This window comes from Copidosoma floridanum, unplaced genomic scaffold, assembly GCF_036245765.1.
Source record: "Copidosoma floridanum isolate Cflo_tuat_1 unplaced genomic scaffold, Cflo_Japanese_pri ptg000040l, whole genome shotgun sequence".
NCBI lineage: Eukaryota > Metazoa > Arthropoda > Insecta > Hymenoptera > Encyrtidae > Copidosoma > Copidosoma floridanum.
This window is the reverse complement of record NW_028321917.1, coordinates 3,488,715-3,511,475: the sequence shown is the minus strand read 5'-3', so window position 1 is coordinate 3,511,475 and position 22,761 is coordinate 3,488,715. Positions and strand designations below refer to the sequence as shown.

The window sequence follows — 22,761 nt, the reverse complement described above, 5'->3', positions numbered from 1 at the left end:
TGATCTCACGAAAACACGTGTTCTAATGTCTATAAAGTGGCCACTCACGACACCTGCTCGTGTCACGATGCACATCATAGTTATTTCAGATCTTGTAAAAAGTGAAGATAACTAATGAGCTCGATTTTATTGTACTCAGATGATAAATCGGACCTTTTGTTGTAATACAAAGGGGATAGTATGGGGAATATTGATTTCCATTTTATTTGTATCTTTGAAAGGAGGGCGAGAAATTGATGTCACTTTAACTGATCTACGTAATTCAAGTACTGGGGATTAATCACGATGAGAGTACGTAACTTTTGGATTCAATCATAGTTTTGCTTGGGTATAAGGATCATAATTCGTTGTTAATTAACAAGTTGATTAAAAATAAAAATGGCATACTGCAACTCTGTGATTACAAAGAGTTTGAGCTGCGCACACTAAATATGGTAATAACCATTGATCAGTTAATTGCCGATTCAAAATTTACCTACATTAAAAGCACTTTGATGATGAAAATACGCATAGGTAATTTGAATGTTCAACCAAGAAAACTCTAAATCAGCATATATTCAAGCAGATGAGATTTACTATAGATAAATTCCTGTTTCATCTATATCCGTAAAAACCAACTACCAGTACAGTATAAAGTATGTAATTGTAAAAAGGTTCGCGCATAGAACTCGAATCGTCTTGCCTCTCTCAACTTAAGGACGTTTGGTAGAGATAGAACCCTGTGATGAATCTTTTTAAAATTTTAACCAGACGTTCTAATTGTTGTTACAATATAGCTGTTAAAATTTCAAGAGGTTCGTCTGTTTCGTTTCCGAGATATTGAATTTCAAAGTTCAATCATTTTAACACGATCGCTTATGGGGAAACTTATAAAAACTCAGTTTAAAAAAATTGGAGTGATGAATGTCTCCAATTTTTTTATATGTCACAGATAATGTTATTTACTATATGTACACAAAGTTTCGCGACGATCGTCTGATTAGTTTATGAATAAAAAAATTAAATAATTGCTCGACGAAACGCAACGGCAACGTCGCAAGAAGCGGGTAATTCAAAATGTTCCAGGACGTAAATTAGTAAATATTTGAATGTTATGGTAGATATTTATGTATTTCTGTATACAACATAAGCTCATATATGTGTGTGAGTGTATGTACATAGGTTCCACCCGTACCCATAACAAAACAATGTATTATAATAACACATATTTATTTTTCTTCGTAAAATTTTTAATTTGTTATTTTTATACAATACAATTTTTTTACACAAGATAACAAAATCACATGCTTGTAGTAATCGCAGAGACTAGAGTCTGTCCTAATTATTTAACATATCACTTTCAATGAGACTTTTCAAGTCACATAAAAATTCAAGAATTTTATTTACATTAGCTACGAATATAATTCTATGTACATATAACTGTCAGAAGTCTTTTTAATTATTTACTTATTTTTATTACATTGTGATAACGAATAAAAATCAAATACTCACATCTTGAGCACAAATACATTACAAATATACATATTCGCTGCCGTAACCGATGCAGCAGACATACTGCAGACACTGCAGAGTGTACACCACCTGATGTGTGATATGTGTGTACATGAACACTCACACATTGGAGACCCATGCGGCGATGCCAAGTCTTCATTTATCGCTACTTCCCCCTTGCCCCGCAAGTGGTTTCCCCCCGCTATATCTACCGAACGTCCTTAAAACTTTCACTGTATACGTATGCTTGCAACCAAAGCAATCTGTAACGTCAAAACAAAAAAAAAGAAAAAAAAACAGAGTACAGCTAGGAAAAAAAGAATTTCTCTATTTTCGTTGTCCATGGTGCAATGCAAGCCCAAATCATCTATCATAAACTCATTACGACGTCAATGATGATGATAATAATGATGATGACAATGACGATACTGTTCGGTTCATCGTGAGTGTGGATTTCTGTTATTCATTTTAATAGTTCAGTTGTGCGTATTTTTATACATATTGCTTGCGCCAATATCATCACTACCGATTAGTGTCCATTTGACTCTATTTGTACATCTATATAATATGCTTATAGGCGTCAAGCTCGGAAGAGCAATACTACCTACCTGTATATGTACCTAATTACTGTTATTATTGTTGTACTTTCCACAGATGACTGCATGAAAGAAGATGGGACCGCATGCCAGAATGGAGTATGCCTCGACTCGGTCTGTCACTGCAACGATGGCTTTGGTGGATGCAACTGCCAGGTTCCAGGTTCGTGCATGAGCTGTAGCTTGAAATTGTTATCTTATGGATGATGCCTCTATGCTCTTTCATGTAGATAGATACATGTATATATGTACATATTTCCTCTTTTCTTCCTGCGTGCGACAAGAACGTGGAAAGCCGATAAGGTGAAAGTACCAGTGCTCGAACACTTTTCGGAAAGTCTTTTTTTTTCTTGATTTTTAATGAATTTCTTCATTGCAAAAAATCAAAATACTCATTGCACTAATAAGTTTATATTTTCCCCTAGTAATGGGAAAACATGAAACCTTTTCTAGGTCATGCATACAAGTAGTAATTAACATTAAAGTTTTTTTTTTTATCATACATTGCAGATAATAAAATCGGAAAATTTGTTTCAAATTTTGTTTGTTGTGTCTTATAAAACTTTAATGACAGGCTTGACATACTATCATTATTGATTAACAGTGATTTTAATCATTTGAATGTGTTCGAGTACTAGGCACCGGTAAAACCTAATGGTACCAGTACCTAAATAGTCCCACAAGCTACACGTCGCTCGAATGAATAATTTTTTTTTATTGACTATAAAGACTCATCCAAAAATAAAATTTGTTTTATCCAAAAAAAGATCGAAAGATATAAGAAAAAGTTTTTAAAAAAATTTTTTTTTTTAATTTTTTGTTTTTAATTTAATTTACGTTGAAAATAGTTTTTCAAGCTGTTAAAGCTATTGGTACAATTTTATGAAGTGTTCTCGTAGTAGTACTTTTACCTTACACCGGGAGGAGAGGAAAGACGGATAGCGCCAGATAACGAAACGGACTCATTGTTCTTCCAAGTTGGTGCAACAACACCAATGACTCCTCCTCTTCTTTCTGCCTGGATGTCTCATTACCAAGATTGTCACGAGCCTTTTTTACGTCCAGTCTTGTTTTTCCCTCTCTCTTAAATGTTAAACTTTAATTAGACTATTTCAGCTAGTTTTTATTTCATTATCTTCTACAGCTATTTCTATTCAAAACTATATTTTTTCTGGTAATGAGTATAGAGCTTTTTATCGACCGATAAATGCAGGCGAACTATACACGGTAATGGTATAACGAAGCCGAAATTAAACGCAATGTTTCTATTTTTTGCAGACGAGAATGAATGCAAATACCGCCCCTGTGATATTTTTGCCCACTGCACAAATACCCTCGGCAGTTTTCAATGTTCCTGCTATCCTGGATATCGTGGAGATGGTTTTCACTGCGAAGGTAAGCCTACTGTTACAGTTAGTTACTGTTAATTTTATTTTTTGTCTTCTATTTTGTCTAATGATGTATAAAAAAGTTTTGAAAAAACAGCCGATACAAGCTTCTGTCGCTATACCCTAAACCCTAAAAGTGTTTAAACTAAACTTGAAATATGTGGACTTTTCATAATTTATACTTTTACAAGTGTAATTTTGGCAGTTCTATATATATATATATTTTTTCTTTTAAAATGAAATTTTGACGAATACAAAAAATGAATAAATAAAAACAAAACAAAATAAGCACATAATGATACCTATAAAAAACTTATTAGATGTTTGTCTTATTTCTGTAAACCAAATGTATGCATCAAAAATTTAATCCAGAGATGTTACTCGTCGTATATCTGAACTTAAATATATTGTATGTCCCAGTCTATTAAAACGTTGTGTAAAGAGACATTGACCTAAAAACTTTTTCAAATACTTAAGAAAGTTTTTTGGCTGAAGGTATAACACAATCTAGATTTTAAAAAAGTACGGCTTTAGTTTTCAATGAAAAAAAAGCTAAATTAGCGTTATAGGCTCGTATCTCACTGAAAAATACATAGTTTTTCCAGTACCTGAAAACGAAATATAGACTTCTTATTTTTTTTGGCATAGAACCTCAAAAGTATTAACGTAAATGACATTTTTATGCATTTAAAAAAAAACCAAAAAAATGTATCTAAGACTTTGATGGTGTTAAAGTTGCGGCACCAAAACCTGCTAAATTGAATATTTCTATGAAAAATGTTATCACAAATACAAACAATTAAATTTGGGCGTTGATTCTTGGACGTTTCATATTTTACGGAGGTTGAAGATGTTACATAAATTTTTTCCGATTTTTACATCTTGATAAACTATAAGTGCTACAGACTCGCAAATTTGTAAATTCTGTCTTCCCAAAATAAAAATAAAGAGCCCGTAATGCTAGAAGATGAGTATCTTTGCGTGGCATTTAATTATAGACTCGGAAGGTGGTGACTTAAAATACAGCTATTATGTATATGATATCAGTTCAAAGGCTAAGTTTAATTTTCAATTGGTGAGTCACAATTTCGATTTTTTGACGATTGTTCAAAAGCTCGAAACGCTTCATTTTTCTTATGATACATAGATTTTTTCGATAGATATTATTCAAACATCGAATGTACATTCGCAGTAGCATAAAAAACACCTACATGAAATTGCAAATCGATTAACTCTATGCTTTTTTTTGTACTTTAAAAAATTTCAATTTCACATGTAACGTTTTGGAAAAATCACCTACAACTGCAATTATATGATCTGTAGAAATCTCATAATTTTTGTAGTATAAAAGATTGTATGTATTTTAGATAAACCAATTAAATTTTCAAATATATTTACAAGTTGTTTTTTTTTTAATAAAACAAGAAAGAAGGGGTCGAGGGGTCGATGGTACAGGAGATGATTGCCGGCTCTAATCTTGATCAAAGTTTTTTTCACAATTAGTTAAAGAATATGATATTAAATTGAATCACGTTTTTAAATATGTACTGTGGTAGCGTGGTGTAGTCAAGCGGTAAAGTGCGGTGTGGAGGGGAGGGGCACGGGATGGTGTTCTTATACTTTCTTTATTATATATTTTTATAATATTAATAGATATTTTCTCAAGCTCAGAATTCTGAGATTGTTGACTTACTCTAGCGCATTATGTACCTTAATGTATGATATTAATAGGACATAACTCACTTAGTCAGGAAAAATAGAGAAAATCTCAAATTTCAAGCATTCGGTAACATGTGATCCAAGACTTTCTTTCTTTCATCCCGCGGGTTGTATACGATTTTTCACCAATCTTGAACCGAGAGAAGAAATTTTATTCTTGCGAAATGGATAGAAAGTTACTACTTTGAGAGAAGTGTGGTGAAAATAACAATTAATACGTAAGAGTTATGTCCAATGTTAAACATGTGCATTTATGAACTTTCTTTTTTCGTAAAGCGTAAGTTACGAAAACTACACTTTTGAAATGTGTAAACGTTCTTGGAAAATGTACACTTTTCGGGTTAAATCTTTAGATTTTTGGGTTTGAAGTGTACGTTAAAGATCACAATAGTTGCCAATTTTAATGAGTGTACCTGTGCAAAAGCACGAAGCCAAAGGAACGATTGGTTATGACTGTTTGATGGGTATTACGCATACTTACCTTAAATATATATAACGAAAGATATATTACTTCTTTGCAGATATCAACGAGTGCGACGACCTGACACTTGCCTCGCGCTGCGTCGAGAATGCCGAGTGCTGCAATTTGCCGGCTAACTTCCTGTGCAAATGCAACCCCGGCTTTACCGGTGACGGTGAGGTTCACTGCGAGGATGTTGACGAGTGCGCCCTAGCCAACGCCTGTGGTGAGGGTGCACTCTGTCTTAACACTCCTGGCAACCACACCTGTGCCTGTCCAGCTGGTTTTACAGGAGACCCATTCAACCAGGTGAATATAATTCAAGGAACGACTACGTTAATTAATTTCTCTTGGACTGTCGTAACTTCAAAGCTTCAAACAGTTTCACGAGTAACATGTACTATGTATTTATAGTCGATATCCATCGCGTTCATTGTAAATATCGTACAACGATTGAAATGAGGTACGAAATGCTGGAGTAGTTCATTATTTTTTTTCTTACTCATCTGTCAATTAAAAATATTCACTAATGGGACATGCATTGCTCGAGTTGAGTATTTTTTAATGCTGTTATTTATACACATGTTCGATTCTATTGGAAAACTTACGATTGTTGGTAAGGTAGATCGTGTATACGACTTTATCCGCTTAAAAACAGACACTGCAATAATATTTAGGCTGTTGTTACGTTGGTTTTAAAAAGTAAGAAAGTCCAGAAAATCGAGGGCATGAAAAACCTGCAACTTATACGAGACGATAAGACGTCTTAAATTTTTTTTCAAGTTTATATATCGAATCGTGAGATCAAAGAGTGATGGAAATAAAGTCATAAGCTTCAAGTATTCAACGATGACATTGAGTGAACTGTTTTTGTGCCATTCTCAGTGTATCGACGTGAATGAATGCAATTACCTGGGAGCCTGTGGACGAGAGGCTCTTTGCATTAATTTGCCAGGTGGTCACAAGTGCATCTGCCCCGAGGGCTATGAAGGAAATCCTGAAATCGAGTGCACCGACGTCAACGAGTGCCTGAAAAGCCCATGTGGACGGGCCGCTCTCTGCAGCAACCTCGAGGGCAGCTACAGATGTACCTGTCCCCAAGGCATGGAAGGCGATCCAGTCACAGGTTGCCAGGGTAAGTGACTATTTGCATGTATAATATGACTAAAAAACTATGAGCAAACATTATGTCCAAAAAACGTTAGTATAGCATACGTCGTGGCATGCTGCAAATTGAAAAAAGTTATTTCAAAATGCACAATACATTTAGAAAAAGTCTACATGTCAAGCAAATAAAATATAACAAAGTATCATATTAATTGAAACAGAGATCCCAAATAAACACTGAACTCACATAGTCGATGAAATTGCGTACTGTTATCTCAGAACATAATGACAAACTTAAGTTATATCATAAATGTAAAGTATAAATTATACATATGTCTAAAACCCTCAATGATGTGAAAGTTAAATTCAGAGACAGCCGATCATTGTATGACTTTCATTACAAAGTATGGTCGTTTGCAAAAAATTCTAATAAAATCTCATGATTGCATAGACTGTTGCTACAGTATAAAAACAATAGTATTGTAAAATTCATCTGACATGAGAAAATCGTATGTATTGGTAAAATCAAAGTAATGATGATGACTTAGTACATGGTTGGAAAAAAATTATTTCCAAGAAGTGGGCTATAAACATAAAATTCGGGAAGACAGTGGAAATGGATAATTGAAAACCTTTAGAACGTAAAAAAGTTTTGCCGTACTCACATCTTTATGCAAAGGTTAAACTTTTTTACCATTGAGGACCGCATACATGGAGATTAAATACTATTGTTACTACAGACTTTTTAGATATTTTTTATACTGCATTACACAAATTTATCATAGTTTTTTTGCTAATATTTTTACAAATAAAACAAATTAATACAAAGGATGCTATTTCTGTTAATTGTTTGATAATTAATTGGAAATAAAAAAAGGTATGTGGTAATACTACACTCGAATAATAATTATAGAAATACTTAACCATGCAGTAAAAATAACTAGCAATTCATTAGAGCTTAAAAATAAATAATCTATTGTACGCATCATCATACATCATACAACGTGTGAGATGCACTAATTCATAAAAGCCACTATTATAATATATACGAGCAACTACTAAAACTAACTCATGGCATTAAAAAAAAAAAAAAAAAAAAAAAAGAAAACATTGTCACAATCATTGTAGATATAAACGAGTGCAAGTCGGCCAAAAGCCCATGCGATGTGGCTGCCCAGTGCATTAACACCGTGGGTAGCTACGAGTGCTCGTGTTTACTGGGTTACGAGCTGAACCTGGTGCATGGTTGCATCGATGTAAACGAGTGCTCACGGCCTAACGCTTGCGCCACTAACGCCAAATGCATCAACATCCCAGGCTCGTTCAAGTGTATATGCCTGCCGGGCTTCGTGGGCCAAGGACTCACTCAGTGTGAAAGTTAGTTGCTTGCACGCTTTATATCCTCTTCCGTTTAATTTCCACACCCGATTTTTAACTAATACTAATCTCTTGTTATTTTTAATTAATAATCACGTGCAATTACTCAAATTTACTATATTAACAGATGTTAATGAATGTGAGACAAAACCTTGTGGTAAGAATGCTGAGTGCACCGACACTGTCGGCAGTTTCAGTTGTAACTGTAAGGCAGATTATACTGGCGATCCATTCAAAGGCTGCTCTGGTTAGCATACCTTAACATTCATCATTCGTAATTATTTAAGTAGCGTATATTAAGTTTATCAATCGTAACACTATACTTACATGAGCTTTCAAAAATTCATTGCTTTTTTTAAGCATACAGGTAATTTGCAATGGAAAAACACGGGCCTTTCATAATAATTTGTTAATAACCAATGATGCTTAGATAACAATATTTTAAACTATTTTATCGACAATATTGCTCACACATTAATATTTTATTTTTTCAAATGTTAAACCAAAAGAATGAATTCTAATAAAAACGATAATCCAGCTGGATGAAAACAAACATATTAGTAGAGCTTAGGATGTATCAGCGATGACATGAAAGCACACTATTAATTGTATTAAAATTTTAGATATCGACGAATGTATGGCATACAAAAATCCGTGCGGTTCAAACGCGATATGCAGGAACACTGATCCCGGGTATACATGTGACTGTCCTCCGGGTTACAGTGCCAACCCTAGTCCTAAAGTTGCTTGTGATCAGGTAAACCATCGATTTTAAACGCATTTTGTTTATTTGTTTTGAAAAACCATAGGTGACAAAAAAAGTGATGTTTATTTTTCAGACGGACGTTACGACATTGTGTAAATCGAATTTCGACTGCGTTAATGACGCTGAGTGTACCGATGGCCAGTGCTTTTGCAAAGATGGCTTCAAAGCTATAGGTGCTGTATGTGAAGACGTAAATGAGTGTGCATCGGACCCATGTGGATCGTCATCTATTTGTACGAACACAAAGGGTGGCTTCAAGTGTGCCTGTGAAATCGGATTTGCTGGAACTCCACCACACGTTCCTTGCAAGGGTAATTGCAGCTTTTAAATGAATCATCGCATATATATATATATACATAGACACGTTGGAATGATGGTTTTGAATAAAATTTTTATCCTCTACATCATTAGCACCATGTGACGATGTGATCTGTAGTGAGCATGCTTATTGTAAAGCTGACGGACATGAAGCTTACTGTATTTGCGAAGATGGATGGACGTTCAATCCAAACGATATAGCTGCTGGATGTGTTGGTTTGTACTCGAAATTGGATAAACGTTTGCGACGTTTTTTCATAAAATAAGAATCAGATTATCATTTGTACTCTTGAATTTGTAGATATAAATGAATGTGATCCGACGATAAACGGACCATCAGGGCGTTGTGGTAATAATGCGATATGTTCAAACGCCCCTGGTGGATTTAATTGCCAGTGTAAATCAGGCTACTCTGGTAATGCCTTCAAACAATGTTTAGGTACGTTGAACTTTTGTAAATTGATTTTTAATCAATATTTCTTCCGTGATCATACATAACATTGTTTGTATTTGGCGTGACAGATATTAATGAGTGCACTAGGCCTGATGCGTGTGGACAGGGAGCGATTTGTACAAACACCGAAGGTTCGTACTCTTGCTCCTGTCCAGAAGAAACTATTCCCGACCCCGATCCCTATATTAAGTGCGTTGGAGTTGTTACGTGCGACACGGATAGCGATTGTCCAGGGAATGCCGTGTGCGATGTCCAAAAACGATGCTTGTGTCCAGAACCAAACGTTGGAAACGATTGTAGACGTGAGCGAATATTTAGTTTTTTTTTACTTGCTACTCGATATCTTTTTTTAATTTTTCAATCAAATACAAAATGTGGTACGTACTGCGAATAACTTAAGTACGAAACGATCCAATAGAAATTTCTGTCTGATTAGATCCTTGTGAAGACTTGTCATGCGGACCGAACGCACACTGCATGCTGCTGAACGATGTGGCTGCGTGCCTGTGTAAAAATGGGTTTACTGGAAGGCCAGGAGTAAAGGATGGTTGTCAAGATATCGACGAGTGTGTAGTCAATCCTTGTCCTGAGAGAGCTATTTGCCACAACGAACCAGGCTCCTTCTCATGCGAGTGCCCGAGTGGAATGATCGGCGATCCGTACGCCGGTGGTTGCGAACAATCAAGATTACCTCATGTCTGTGGACCTAATACACCTTGTCCATTGGGCGAACAGTGCATCAAAGATGAGTTCATCGGGGGTAGCGTTTGTATTTGTCAAAGAGGATATGCTCGTAGTCACGATTTGGAGTCTGGAAAATGTCGTGACATTGATGAATGCTTAGAATCTAGAGATAAACCTGCCTGTGGAATTAATGCTATTTGTAAGAATCTACCAGGCAGCTATGAGTGTCAGTGTCCACCTGGTTTTAATGGAAATCCATTTTCTCTTTGCGAAGGTATGTGAAATAACTAATATTAGTCTGATTGAAATCAGTGGCTAAGAGGAGGATGTTTGTATAGAAGTTTTTGATATACTCTCATACTAAATGTTTCACTTAATTCAAAATTATTATTTGACATTCGAAAATGTGGTCGCTATTACGTATATAATAATCTTTAAACAAAATTTAAAACCCAAATTTTGGTTTCGTAAGAATTTTGTTTTCTGTGCAAAATGGAGAAACTTTCTTATAATTTTTTTAAGATTTGATTTTTTTTTGTTCTTTTTTTTTGAAGTCTTTAAACTAATAATACTCCAGTTAACGATTAAAAATACGTAAAAGTTGTATACTTCAATACGTGTGCAATGACATCTTGAATGTATGTATACACCCCTATACATCTTGTTTCTTGTTTAAACCTTTATATTGTAGTTGTCAATCAGAGAAATACGAAATAATATAGTACATATTTTTAGAGATAGGAAAGTAGAGGATTCATCACATGTGCATTGACACTTTTATTTTCTGATTACTTAAGTGAGGCTTTATACCTCGGGTGGCAGTATGCACCATCATAATCATGTTGATCACACCATCTAAACATTTTTTACTTCTTACTTTTAGTAAGCACACTCTCTACCAATTTATATGGACTATTTGAATAGAAAATTTTCCACTAGTTAACTGACTTCAACTGAACTAAACGTGGAATTTGATGTATTTTACTTTACTTTTTACGTTTTACTCCACGAAACTGTTTTTTTATTACACGATTTGCAGAATGTAATAGTATTGAATGTCAATGTCAGCCACCATACAAAATTGTTGATGGAAAATGTATATTGGCTGACTGTTCGAAAGGAGAGAGATGTCCACAAGGTGCTGAATGTATAAAGATCGCAGGTGGAGTGAGCTACTGTGCGTGTCCCAAAGGTTATGGAACTAAATTAGATGGATCTTGCGAAGATATTGACGAATGTACTGAAGGCCGTGAGGTTTGTGGTTATGGAGCAGAGTGCATCAATCAGCCTGGCTCATATCGATGCGTATGTCCTCACGGGTATGGTGGTGATCCATACAATGGTCTGTGTTCTCCAGCACAGAAGCGATGCACGAATGATAACGAATGTAAAGCCAACGAAAAATGTGTACAACCAGGAGAGTGTATTTGTCCACCGCCATTCTACACGGATTCTTTGGATGGAAACCTTTGCAAAAGTTAGACACTTTTATAAATATGCTTCTTTAGCAGTTGAATTGACTTATTTACTTATAAATAACTTTTTTAGACCCCTGTGATCGGTTTCCGTGTGGAATGAATGCAAAATGTACACCAAGCGACCCCCCTAAATGTATGTGCATAGCAGGATACGAAGGTGATCCTCAACATGGTTGTGTCGATGTAAATGAGTGTATCAATAATCCATGTGGTCGAGGAGCTTATTGTTTCAATACAAAAGGTGGCTTTGTATGCGAATGTCCTCGTGGATCATCAGGTGATCCGTATGAAAGTGGATGTGCCGGTGGAGGTCCTATGGCCAAACAAGAATGTTCAGCTAATGACGATTGTGATAATTACTTGGCATGCATTCAAGGAAGTTGTGTTAATCCTTGCGATGACGTACCTTGTGGCCCCAATGCTTATTGTGAGCCTGATAAGCACGCAGCTTGGTGTCGTTGTGTCATTGGTTTCGTTGATGGCAAAAACAATGAATGTGTTTCTCGTAAGTCCTTTTTTAAAGATTTTTAATATTTAACGTAAAAAATACTTATACAAGTATTTTCTAACTTATTTTAATATCTATTTGATCATACCGATTATATTTTGTAGAATGTGATGGTTTCGTATGTGGTGCTGGAGCCCAATGCATCGTCAGTTACGATGGCCCAACATGTAAATGCATTGAAGGCTTTATGGGCAATCCGTTTCCAGGTGGTCAGTGTTTTCCAGACGTCTGCTCGCCTGAAGTACCATGTGCTGAGCCTAGTATTTGCATTGGAGGTCGTTGTAAACGACGATGTGAAGGTGTCGTATGCGGTGTTGGAGCCATGTGTGATCCCAATACCAATAAATGCATTTGCAATCCTTATTTTGTGGGAAATCCTGATTTTTTATGCATGCCACGTAAGTAAAACACATTATTACCTTAATTGAAGAACTGTACCTTCTTATAGTTATTTATCTACTTATAATTTATAAAAATAATGAAATTGACAGATATTTTTAAGACAAAAATTCCACGAAATTTCTTAATTTGTTTTAAAGTAACAATTTTTTCCGTGGGTATCTTGTACTACAAATAAACTTTTGCTGACACTTTTTTTTATGTATGATACTCTGAATTATTGTATTTTTAAATTTTACTGTGATAAAAAAAAAAAAATGAAAAATTTCATAATTTTAATGATTTATAAAGACTGTTTCACTTCCATTACATTAAAAGTATAATTATAAGCAACAATGATATACTTATGGCTAAAAGATTTAAAATTTTGGAAATTTACAAAAAAAACTTCGATAAGTTCAAATCTCAAGGTTTCAAGGATCCTCTGGATACTTTTTACACAGATTTTTGCTCGATTTCATTCCCAAGATTACTTTTATGAAACAATTTTTGTCATTCTAACTAACATTACAAACATACTTAAATCATCAGCCAAATAATATTTTTTATGTGATTAAATTTACAAAAAGTTTGCAAACGAAAGATACTTTCATGGAATTAGAGTAAGATAAAAAATGTATGATTACACAGCAATTGAACCACCCAAATGTGATCCCTTATGCGGTTCTAATGCACACTGCGAGTATGGCCTGATGGAATCAAAGTGTGTATGTAATCCAGGCACCAATGGCAATCCTTACTTGAGTTGTGGCATTCAAGAAAAACCAGACTGTTCTAGAACTCACTGTGGCGTTGGAGCACAATGTAACACTGGACCTAACGTCGCTGAATGTGTTTGTCCTCAAGGTTATGCCGGAAATCCATACATTCAGTGTTCTGGCAAGTATACTAATCCAGCTTTGTTAACTAAAGCTTTAAGCTTAATAACTCTGTGTTTATCAACAAACACTAATTAATAATAGTAAACCAATATTTGCTAAACTAACCCTATTTGCCAGTACCAGGACAACGACCTGTTATATAAGTGGTAAGAGGTGAACCATTAAAACGTCACACATGCACTAGAGTCTCTATGTTTAAGATTCATATTATTCTCCACCATAAAGTTTAATTTGAGTATTTCGTTTTTATATTTCTTCAAATTTCATAAGAATTGGAGATTTTTACATGAAAAAAAGGCTTTTAATTAATTTTATAACATACTTTTTAAACATAAATATTTAGACACGTAGTTTTTACTGACAAGAAAATTTCATTAAGAATCTTAAAAGCTGAGAAACTGCCTTAGACTTTGCATTTTAACACGTAATACACGGAAACAAATTTATGCACTTTATTTGAAAATTTTTTAATTGAATGGCAGTATATATTTAGTTTTAATGTGAATCCGATACTAACATCACTAATAGTAGCAGTTCGTTTCTTGGGATACTGACGGTTCATAGTCAAATAAAATCCCACTAATAACTTTTTTTTATCTTTTGTTCCCCCACATATTATAGACATTAACGAGTGTAATGGAAACGCATGTGGCAACAATGCAGTGTGTATTAATACTATTGGTAGTTATGACTGCCGTTGTAAAGATGGTTACTTCGGAAATCCATTCACCAGCTGCCAACGCGTGGAAATTGGCACTTGCAAAGATCCAAATTCTTGCTCTTGCAACCAAGAGTTGCATTGTCCCTTAGACTACACTTGTATTTCTGACAAATGTGTCAACAAATGTAGCAATGTCAAGTGCGGTCCACGCTCCATCTGCCAAGATGGTACGTGTGTTTGCCCACCCGGTTATTATGGAAATCCCAACGACCAACGACGTGGATGTCAACAACGTGGCCACTGCTCTAATGATCTTGATTGCGAAGCACAACAAATTTGTTTTCAAATTGGAAAGGGTACCCGAAAATGTGTTGATGGTTGCAGTAAGCTGCAATGTGGACCAAATGCCCTTTGCGTTTCAGAAAATCATATATCATCATGTCTCTGTGTTGATGGTTTCTCTGGGAACCCAAGTAATCTCAGTGAAGGTTGCCAACCTGGAAAAACAGTTGGTGACATTGCTTGTCATGATAATAACGATTGTGAAGCTGACTATTTCTGCTTACTAGCTCCAAATGGTATCAGAGAATGCATAAATCCTTGCAGTAAAATTTCGTGTGGGTCCCATCAAAAATGTGAAACTGATAAGAACGGGCGAGCCGCTTGCAAATGTCTTAATAGCTATAAATGGAATCCAGTAAGCTCTTCTTGCGAAAAACCCTCTGTACCTGATTGTACTAACGACAGTGATTGCCGCAACACAGAAGTCTGTCATCCAGATGCTCTAGGTGTACTCAAATGTAAATCAATCTGCAAGAGCTTCACTTGCACAGCTAATTCCCAATGTATAGCTAATAATCATCAGGCCAGATGCGAATGTTTGCCAGGATTTACTGGAAATCCGAATGACCGCTATGGCTGTATAAGCTCTAGTAAAGATCAGTGTATAAGTGACATTGATTGTCCAGAATATGAAACTTGTAAGTCTAGTAACGATGGCGTTTTATCTTGTCAACCAGTCTGCAATTTCTTGTCCTGTGGTCCAAATGCCTTATGCGTTGTAAATAATCATGTAGCTAACTGTGAATGTCTACCTGGTCTATACATTGGTGATCCTAATGACTCAAATAAAGGCTGTCAGAGCGTACCCTGCGTTTACAACATTGATTGTCCACCAACGCAGCTTTGTAATTTGCAGAAGCACACTTGCTATGATGCCTGTGACGTAAATTCTTGTGGTCTTAATGCCGTTTGTATAGCCGATGACCATAAATCAATTTGTCAATGCCCACCAGGTTTTAAGCCTAATCCTGTAGCTGACATCGAATGTGCAGCTATCGACATTTGTCAATCCAATACTTGTCACTCAACAGCTATTTGCATTACTGATGCCTCTAACAGTCCTGTCTGTCAATGTCCACTGAATCAGGTGGGCGATCCATACGCAGGCGGTAAAGGCTGTCAACTTGAGGGTTATTGTAATACTAGCCGAGACTGTCCGGTGCACTCGATCTGTCAAAATCGGCGTTGCATTAACCCTTGTGAAAACGCGTGTGGCCATAACGCCATTTGTGAAATTATTAACAGCGAGCCAATTTGCAAGTGTATGCATAGATTTATCCCCTCAACCAAAGGCATAAAGGATGGCTGCGTTAGATTAACAAACCAGTGTACGGTTGATGATGAATGTGATGACAGTGTTTGTCTAGATGGACAATGTAAAGGTAAGTGATACATTTTTCTAATAAAATAATTTTTATAAAAATTTAAGCTCAAGTGTATTTTTTACAAAGTTATGAAGTGTGTAAGTATTTTATTGAAACTAGTAAAGTAATACTATTTCTTGCTTTATATGTCTGTTTTCAAATATTTAATTTATTACATACAAAAAAATACGATTTCATTTAATTAAAAAAAATATGTGTATGTTGAGTACCACAACAATACACGTTTACTTGGAAAAAAAAATTTTTTAACAAAAGAATATTTTTCGTTATATTTTATAATAATCTAATTTATAAATATGTAAGAGCTTATAACTTGCCTTCACACACACATAACTATCATAAATTTCAAAAAATATCAATTTAAAATAATCAGTAAAATTCTAGCATTTCTTTTATTATTACAAGCAACACAATCTAATTTGCTAACAATTATATTTAATGCATATTTCAACACTATTTACCTTTGCATTGGGTCGGTCAAATAAAAGATATTCTTGATGGATTTTTTCAAGAAACTTTATTAATGTACCTTTAAGGTGGTTCTTTCATGAGATCATTATAAACAGAATAACATGAAATCTTGAGGAATAATTTATTCAGTTACAGTACACTACCTCTCAAAATTGTAGAGTAGGCTGACGAATATAAGCGCAAGAAAATGGTGAATGAGAATTAAATCCTAAATATGTGCAACTAAGTTTTTCTTCACTGTAAGTTGTAGCCTAATTATTTATTTACTGAACATTATTAAGTAAAAATTGACACAATAAAGCTTACGTTATACTAAAAATACTGCCGTCTAGAAATATATATGTTCACGGACTTAATCAAAAGATGTTAAAATAAACACAGTCCTACATTTTCGTTTCCCATGTTGAAAGCATAGGCAAGCATCAACTGCTGGTATTTTGAGGTTAAGCGCCGATTTTACATAATTATTCCTACGAACTTTAATATCAGATATCATGATCTAAAATTTTGAATCAGTACTTAATTCGACTCCATATATAATATTTACTAATAGCCGTTTGAAATTTAAGCAGTATTAATAAATATCATTTTGATAGTGGCACTTTTTACTCGGGAGTCATAAAAGAATCACTTTAAAATGACATTTTATCAGCGTTAGAGGATATTTTATGAGTAACAAAACCCATTTTTACTTCTTTATCACATGTTCATACGAGTGAAATTGCATATTCAAATACCACAAGCTTACTCATTGAACTAAATCTATCTCATGGACACGCAACTAACGTTGAAAATTGCACCAGGTGAGTTATCAGAGCACCCCCTCACACTGAATAAAATATGATGCTGAAGGTACGCTTATTGCGATTTCTAGATACGTAGTTAATCCATCGGAACGTTGTACTTTCGTGATTAGAAAAAACTACTTTAAATAGGATTAAATTACTGCATTTTTATTACCATTATGGTACACAGTTCAGCTGTAAGGTAGTGTAAGCATCGCAAATTCTTCCTGTAGTACGGGAGGTCACGTCCAAATTTTGGTGCCGATATCGTTAAGACTAATGCTACGTTTAATTGGAAGATTTCTTCAAAACATTCTGAAACATCTGACCAGTTGGTCCAAATCGGGGACAAAGCGGCAAAGTGAGAGGTTAAAGTCATTGTCGCAAAATTTTACAATGATTTATTTCAATAAACGTGAAAATGAATTTTCCAAATAGATGACATGGTTATTTATGCAGAAAAATTAACCAGTCATCTGTAATTAGGGACATGACCGACCAGCTAGGTATGTAAATTTGTAGAATTCGTAAGTAAGGTGTATACATACAGTAATTTCGCAAAATTTTCCACATTAAGCGGGTCTGAAATTTTCAGTGTAGTAGGTACATTGGGACAACAATAACAACTTCATACAATTTCATGCAGTTCATGAGACATTTGGGTTTACTATCGAACCATCTTAATTTTTGTATTCTTTAATGCTATTAATTAATTTTTTCACACTTAAACTAAACATATCAGAACGTAAAAAAACTATATGTACACTTTAACTTAAATTATTGGACTTATAATGTTAATATCTTATTAGAATCCATCATTTTGTTGATAACTGAAATTTAATAACATGTGTATGTTTTAATAACATTTTTAATAGTATTGACAAAATCATAGAAACTAATATTGTTTGAAAATATAGTAAATACAATGATTTAAAAATTCATATCTCAATATTTTTTAGCTGTGTGTCGCTCATTATCTGATTGTGCAGAGGGAGAAAAGTGTATTGATAAAAAATGCGTGATACCTTGTACGAATCATAATCAATGCCAAATTAACCAAGCATGTACAAACAATATTTGTGTCTTGGGTTGTAGAAGCAATCGAGATTGTCACTCATCTGAATCGTGCATTAATAACAAATGCAAAGGTACTATATCTCCTATGTGAATTATTTACAGATATATCTCACAAGTAAACCTACCCAAGTGTCAGTCACCGATTTTGATGAAACTTTTCATAGTGGTAGAGAATCAAAAAATAAATAACACGTGTTTTTTTTATCGGTAGATAACGGTTCCTAAGGGGTAAAATCTACCCTTAAGTTTTTACCCTTAAAACACATATTCTGTAATATTTTCTTTTAAACTCAATATTTTTAAAAAAAATTATATGAAAATTGTTTCCATCAAAAAGTACTTATAATTTAAGAAATATTTTACAGTCAGGGTTGCATCCCCTATATTTTAAGGGTTGAAACGATGTTTTCTTTAGTAAGTTTTTTTCTGAAAATTCTGAAATTCGTTGAAAATTAATCAAAAAAATGTTGTTGCATGTTACATAACATTTGCATGTTACATAACATTCGCATGTTACATAACATGTGTAGTTAACCAATATTTGTATTTTTCTTAAAACAACCCAACAAAATTTTGTGAATTTTTGCGGAGAACCTAGACGATTTATGTGCCAATGCTTTTTTCAGCGTACATTAGTATCGTCAATAAAATAATACATTAGAATTTTATATGTAGTTATTTTTCAGTTAGGAGTAATTTTATAGGATATCAGTACACACTTAAGTGACAGTATATAAATTTGAGTCGTTTCTGACAATGAATATCTCTTTTCCAAAATGAATTTTGAAAATTCTAGTTTAATTGACTCATTAAACATTTATGTAAAGTTATCCGTTATCTAGTTGTACAGCAAAAAAAGAGCTTCCATACGTTTTAAAATAAAAGTAAAGTAAAAAAAATGTTAAAAAAAGAATACGGAAGGTATTTTGAAGAAAGATATAGTTCAGTAAATTAAACCACGAAGAAAAAAATTAGGTTCTTAATAAAAAACATTTCTTATGTATTTTGTATTTACCAAGAGAATTCATCAATAAATTATTGAAAAGTATAAAAATCTGTTAAAAATTCTAATTTTGAAACCCTTGCTGTCCTTGATGTGTTGAATTTTTATCTGTGTTCCACCATATTGGATTTATTATTTTTAATTTCCAAAATCTGACAACGAATACGCAATCAGCGACCCGAAAAAACCCTGTACATAAATTTTTATGCTTAACTTGTTATCTTCAACGGCTTTAGTAATTTATTTTGAATAGGGGTTGTTTAACCCTATAGGGGGTTGTTTTAAGAAAAATACAAATATTGGTTAGCTGCACATGTTATGTAACATGCAAAAAAATTTTTTTGATTAATTTTCAACGAATTTCAGAATTTTCGGAAAAAAAACTTACTATAGAGAACATAGTTTCAACCCTTAAAATATAGGGGATGCAACCCTGACTGTAAAATATTTCTTAAATTATAAGTACTTTTTGATGGGAACAATTTTTACATAATTTTTTTGAAAAACATTGAGTTTAAAAGAAAATATTACAGAATATGTGTTTTAAGGGTAAAAACTTAATGGTAGATTTCACCCCTTAGGAACCGTTCTCCACCGAAAAAAAAACACGTGTTATTTATTTTTTGATTTTCTACCACTATGCAAAGTTTCATCAAAATCGGTGACTGACACTTGGGTAGGTTTACTTGTCAGACAACAGTTTCTCAGAAATTAGATGACGTAAATACCTCTCTCTCTCTAGATCCTTGCAAAACGGAAAATGTGTGTGGTCCGAATGCTATCTGCAATTGCTTTGATCATGCTACTACTTGTACTTGTCCAATTGGCTTCCAAGGTAATCCAACTGCTCAACAAGGTTGTGTTCGAGTACCAAATAGCTGCAAAAGTATTAGCGATTGTTCCAACCAACACCTATGCGTATCAGGACAATGCCAACTCAAATGCAAAGAACACAACAGTTGTGCTCAAGGTGAACGTTGTCATAACGAAATTTGTATAAAACTTTGTTATGGTGATAGTAACTGCTTACCTGGTGAACTTTGTGTTGACGGAAAATGTGAAATTGGATGTACTTCAGATACTGGCTGTAATACTGACAAAGTCTGTATTAATAACAAGTGCAGGTTAATATGATAATTAACTCAGAGAAAATAACTTATGATTTTGTACCTGAATGCAATTTATTAAAAGTTAACTTTTTTTCAAATAGATGTGCTCAGGGATTCTTAAAAAATTTAGAAAAATGTTTTGATATTGATGAATGTGAGGACAATCCTTGCCATCCATCAGCAAAATGCATTAATCTACATGGGAGCTATAGATGTGTCTGTCCCACTGGTTCAGCTGGTGATTCCGTAGAAACAGGTTGTTCTACACCATACCAATGTAACACTGATCAAGATTGCCCTGATACACAAGCATGTGTAAAGCATAGTTGCGCTGATACATGCTCTTTTGCCGATTGTGGCGCTAATGCTATATGTTCTGTGATCGATCACGTCGCTACCTGCCAATGTCAACCTGGTTATATTGGCGATGCTTCTGGATGCTTTAAAGTTGAATGTTCATCAAATAATGACTGTCCTACTGACAAGTATTGCAACATTGATACAAATAAATGTACAAGTAAGAACTATTTATATAATATTTAACGTTTGACATTTTTCTATTTGTGCTTATGGCTTATTTACATATTTTAATTGAAAACTTAAAAAAAATGTTTTGATGGAAAAAATTAAATTTTTCTTTCATGATTGTTAATGCATATTTTAAATCCTATGTACAACTACGATTTCAATTACGTTAAAACGAATAAAAAAACATTTTTTTATAGGTCCTTGTAATCAAATTAATTGTGGCTACGGAAATTGTACAACAGCAAATCATGACGCAATATGTAAATGTTACGAGGGATATGAACTTATTGGAGGATCCTGCGTTGATATCAATGAATGCTTACAAAAACCTTGTCATAATACTGCCACGTACGTTAAACATTGCCAAAGAATTATTTATTCACTAATGATTAAAACATGATGGTGATATGTTTTGTTTTAGTTGTCACAATAATGAAGGCTCGTTTACTTGTTCATGCCCTCGTGGATTAGTTGGAGATCCATTCAAACAAGGATGCAAACAGCCAGGTGACTGTTTTACAGATACTGATTGTCCTAATACTGCAGCTTGTATAGATAATACTTGTCGTGATCCATGCTCCATTTCTGAAACCTGTGGTCACAACGCTGAATGCGAAATGCGTGACCACACACCAACTTGTAAATGTCCTGGACATACTTTTGGAAATCCTAAAATAGAGTGCATACAATTTGAATGTAATCACCACAGTGAATGCGGATCATCTAGTACTTGTTATGATCACAAGTGTATAGATCCATGCTCTGTACCAAATGCTTGTGGAATCGGGGCAGACTGTTCTCCACTTAATCATAGTTATGTTTGTACTTGTCAACCTGGAGGTACTGGAGATCCAAATCTCGGTTGTACGCCAGTGCAATATTGCAAAGTTGACCATCAGTGTCCAATTGGATCCTCTTGTAATGGCGGAATATGTACGGCGTTATGTACAAGTACTAGGGATTGTATTGGTGATCAATTATGTATAAGAGGTTTGTGTCAACCAACCTGCAGACATAACTCAAGTTGTCCAGAATATCAGTACTGTTTAAATAATATTTGTGTACAAGAGCATCGTTGTCTCTCCGATAGTGAATGTAATCAGGATGAGAAATGTATTAATAATAACGTAGGGCAAGTGAGTAGTAAAATATTAGTATTTGTAAGATATTATTTAAAGTTACATATATTTTTAGCATATTTATTTCGGTTACAATTTATTTAAATGATTTTTTTAGTCGGAATGTCAAAAAGCATGTAATTTGATACTTTGTGGCCGAAATTCTGAATGTAAAGCAGAAAACCACGATGCGTATTGTTCCTGCAAAAAAGGATTTTTTGGTGATCCTAGAAATGACAAAATTGGATGCCAGCCTATTGAATGTAGTTCACATGAAGATTGTACTGATGAAAAATTATGCGAATCACATAGATGCCGAATCGCTTGTCTTGCACGCAACCCTTGTGGAAAGCATGCTATTTGCTCTGCCAAACATCATTCACAAATATGCAGTTGTCAACCTGGTTATACTGGTGATGCCACAGAAGGGTGCTATCTGATTGATCATTGCGCTGTATTACCATGTGCACCAGGTGCGGTCTGTGAAAATTCACGAGGAACATTCAGGTGCCAATGCAAACAAGGAACTGTTGGAGATCCATATAATAGTGGCTGTCATGAGCCAGAAAAGTGTCTAATTGACGAAGACTGTCCACTTTCAGCAAAGTGTGTGAACATAAATAATCGACACAAATGTTTTGGTACGTATATAATCA

General features: G+C 34.3%; 1 protein-coding gene across 1 annotated transcript in view; it reads left to right on the top strand.

Annotated features, from left to right (window-relative positions):
- dpy (fibrillin-like protein dumpy) overlaps positions 1-22,761 on the top strand; it is a 294,688-nt gene that overhangs the window by 125,916 nt on the left and 146,011 nt on the right. Inside the window, 23 exon segments of the mRNA XM_089597931.1 lie at positions 2,146-2,250; positions 3,366-3,482; positions 5,716-5,963; positions 6,540-6,789; positions 7,890-8,138; positions 8,266-8,385; positions 8,762-8,895; positions 8,978-9,215; positions 9,316-9,438; positions 9,524-9,661; positions 9,745-9,978; positions 10,113-10,634; positions 11,400-11,837; positions 11,909-12,343; positions 12,451-12,744; positions 13,376-13,624; positions 14,248-16,011; positions 18,230-18,418; positions 20,093-20,474; positions 20,561-20,976; positions 21,185-21,335; positions 21,409-22,123; positions 22,224-22,746. Of these exon segments, the coding sequence (XP_089454057.1) occupies positions 2,146-2,250; positions 3,366-3,482; positions 5,716-5,963; positions 6,540-6,789; positions 7,890-8,138; positions 8,266-8,385; positions 8,762-8,895; positions 8,978-9,215; positions 9,316-9,438; positions 9,524-9,661; positions 9,745-9,978; positions 10,113-10,634; positions 11,400-11,837; positions 11,909-12,343; positions 12,451-12,744; positions 13,376-13,624; positions 14,248-16,011; positions 18,230-18,418; positions 20,093-20,474; positions 20,561-20,976; positions 21,185-21,335; positions 21,409-22,123; positions 22,224-22,746 (8,034 nt within the window).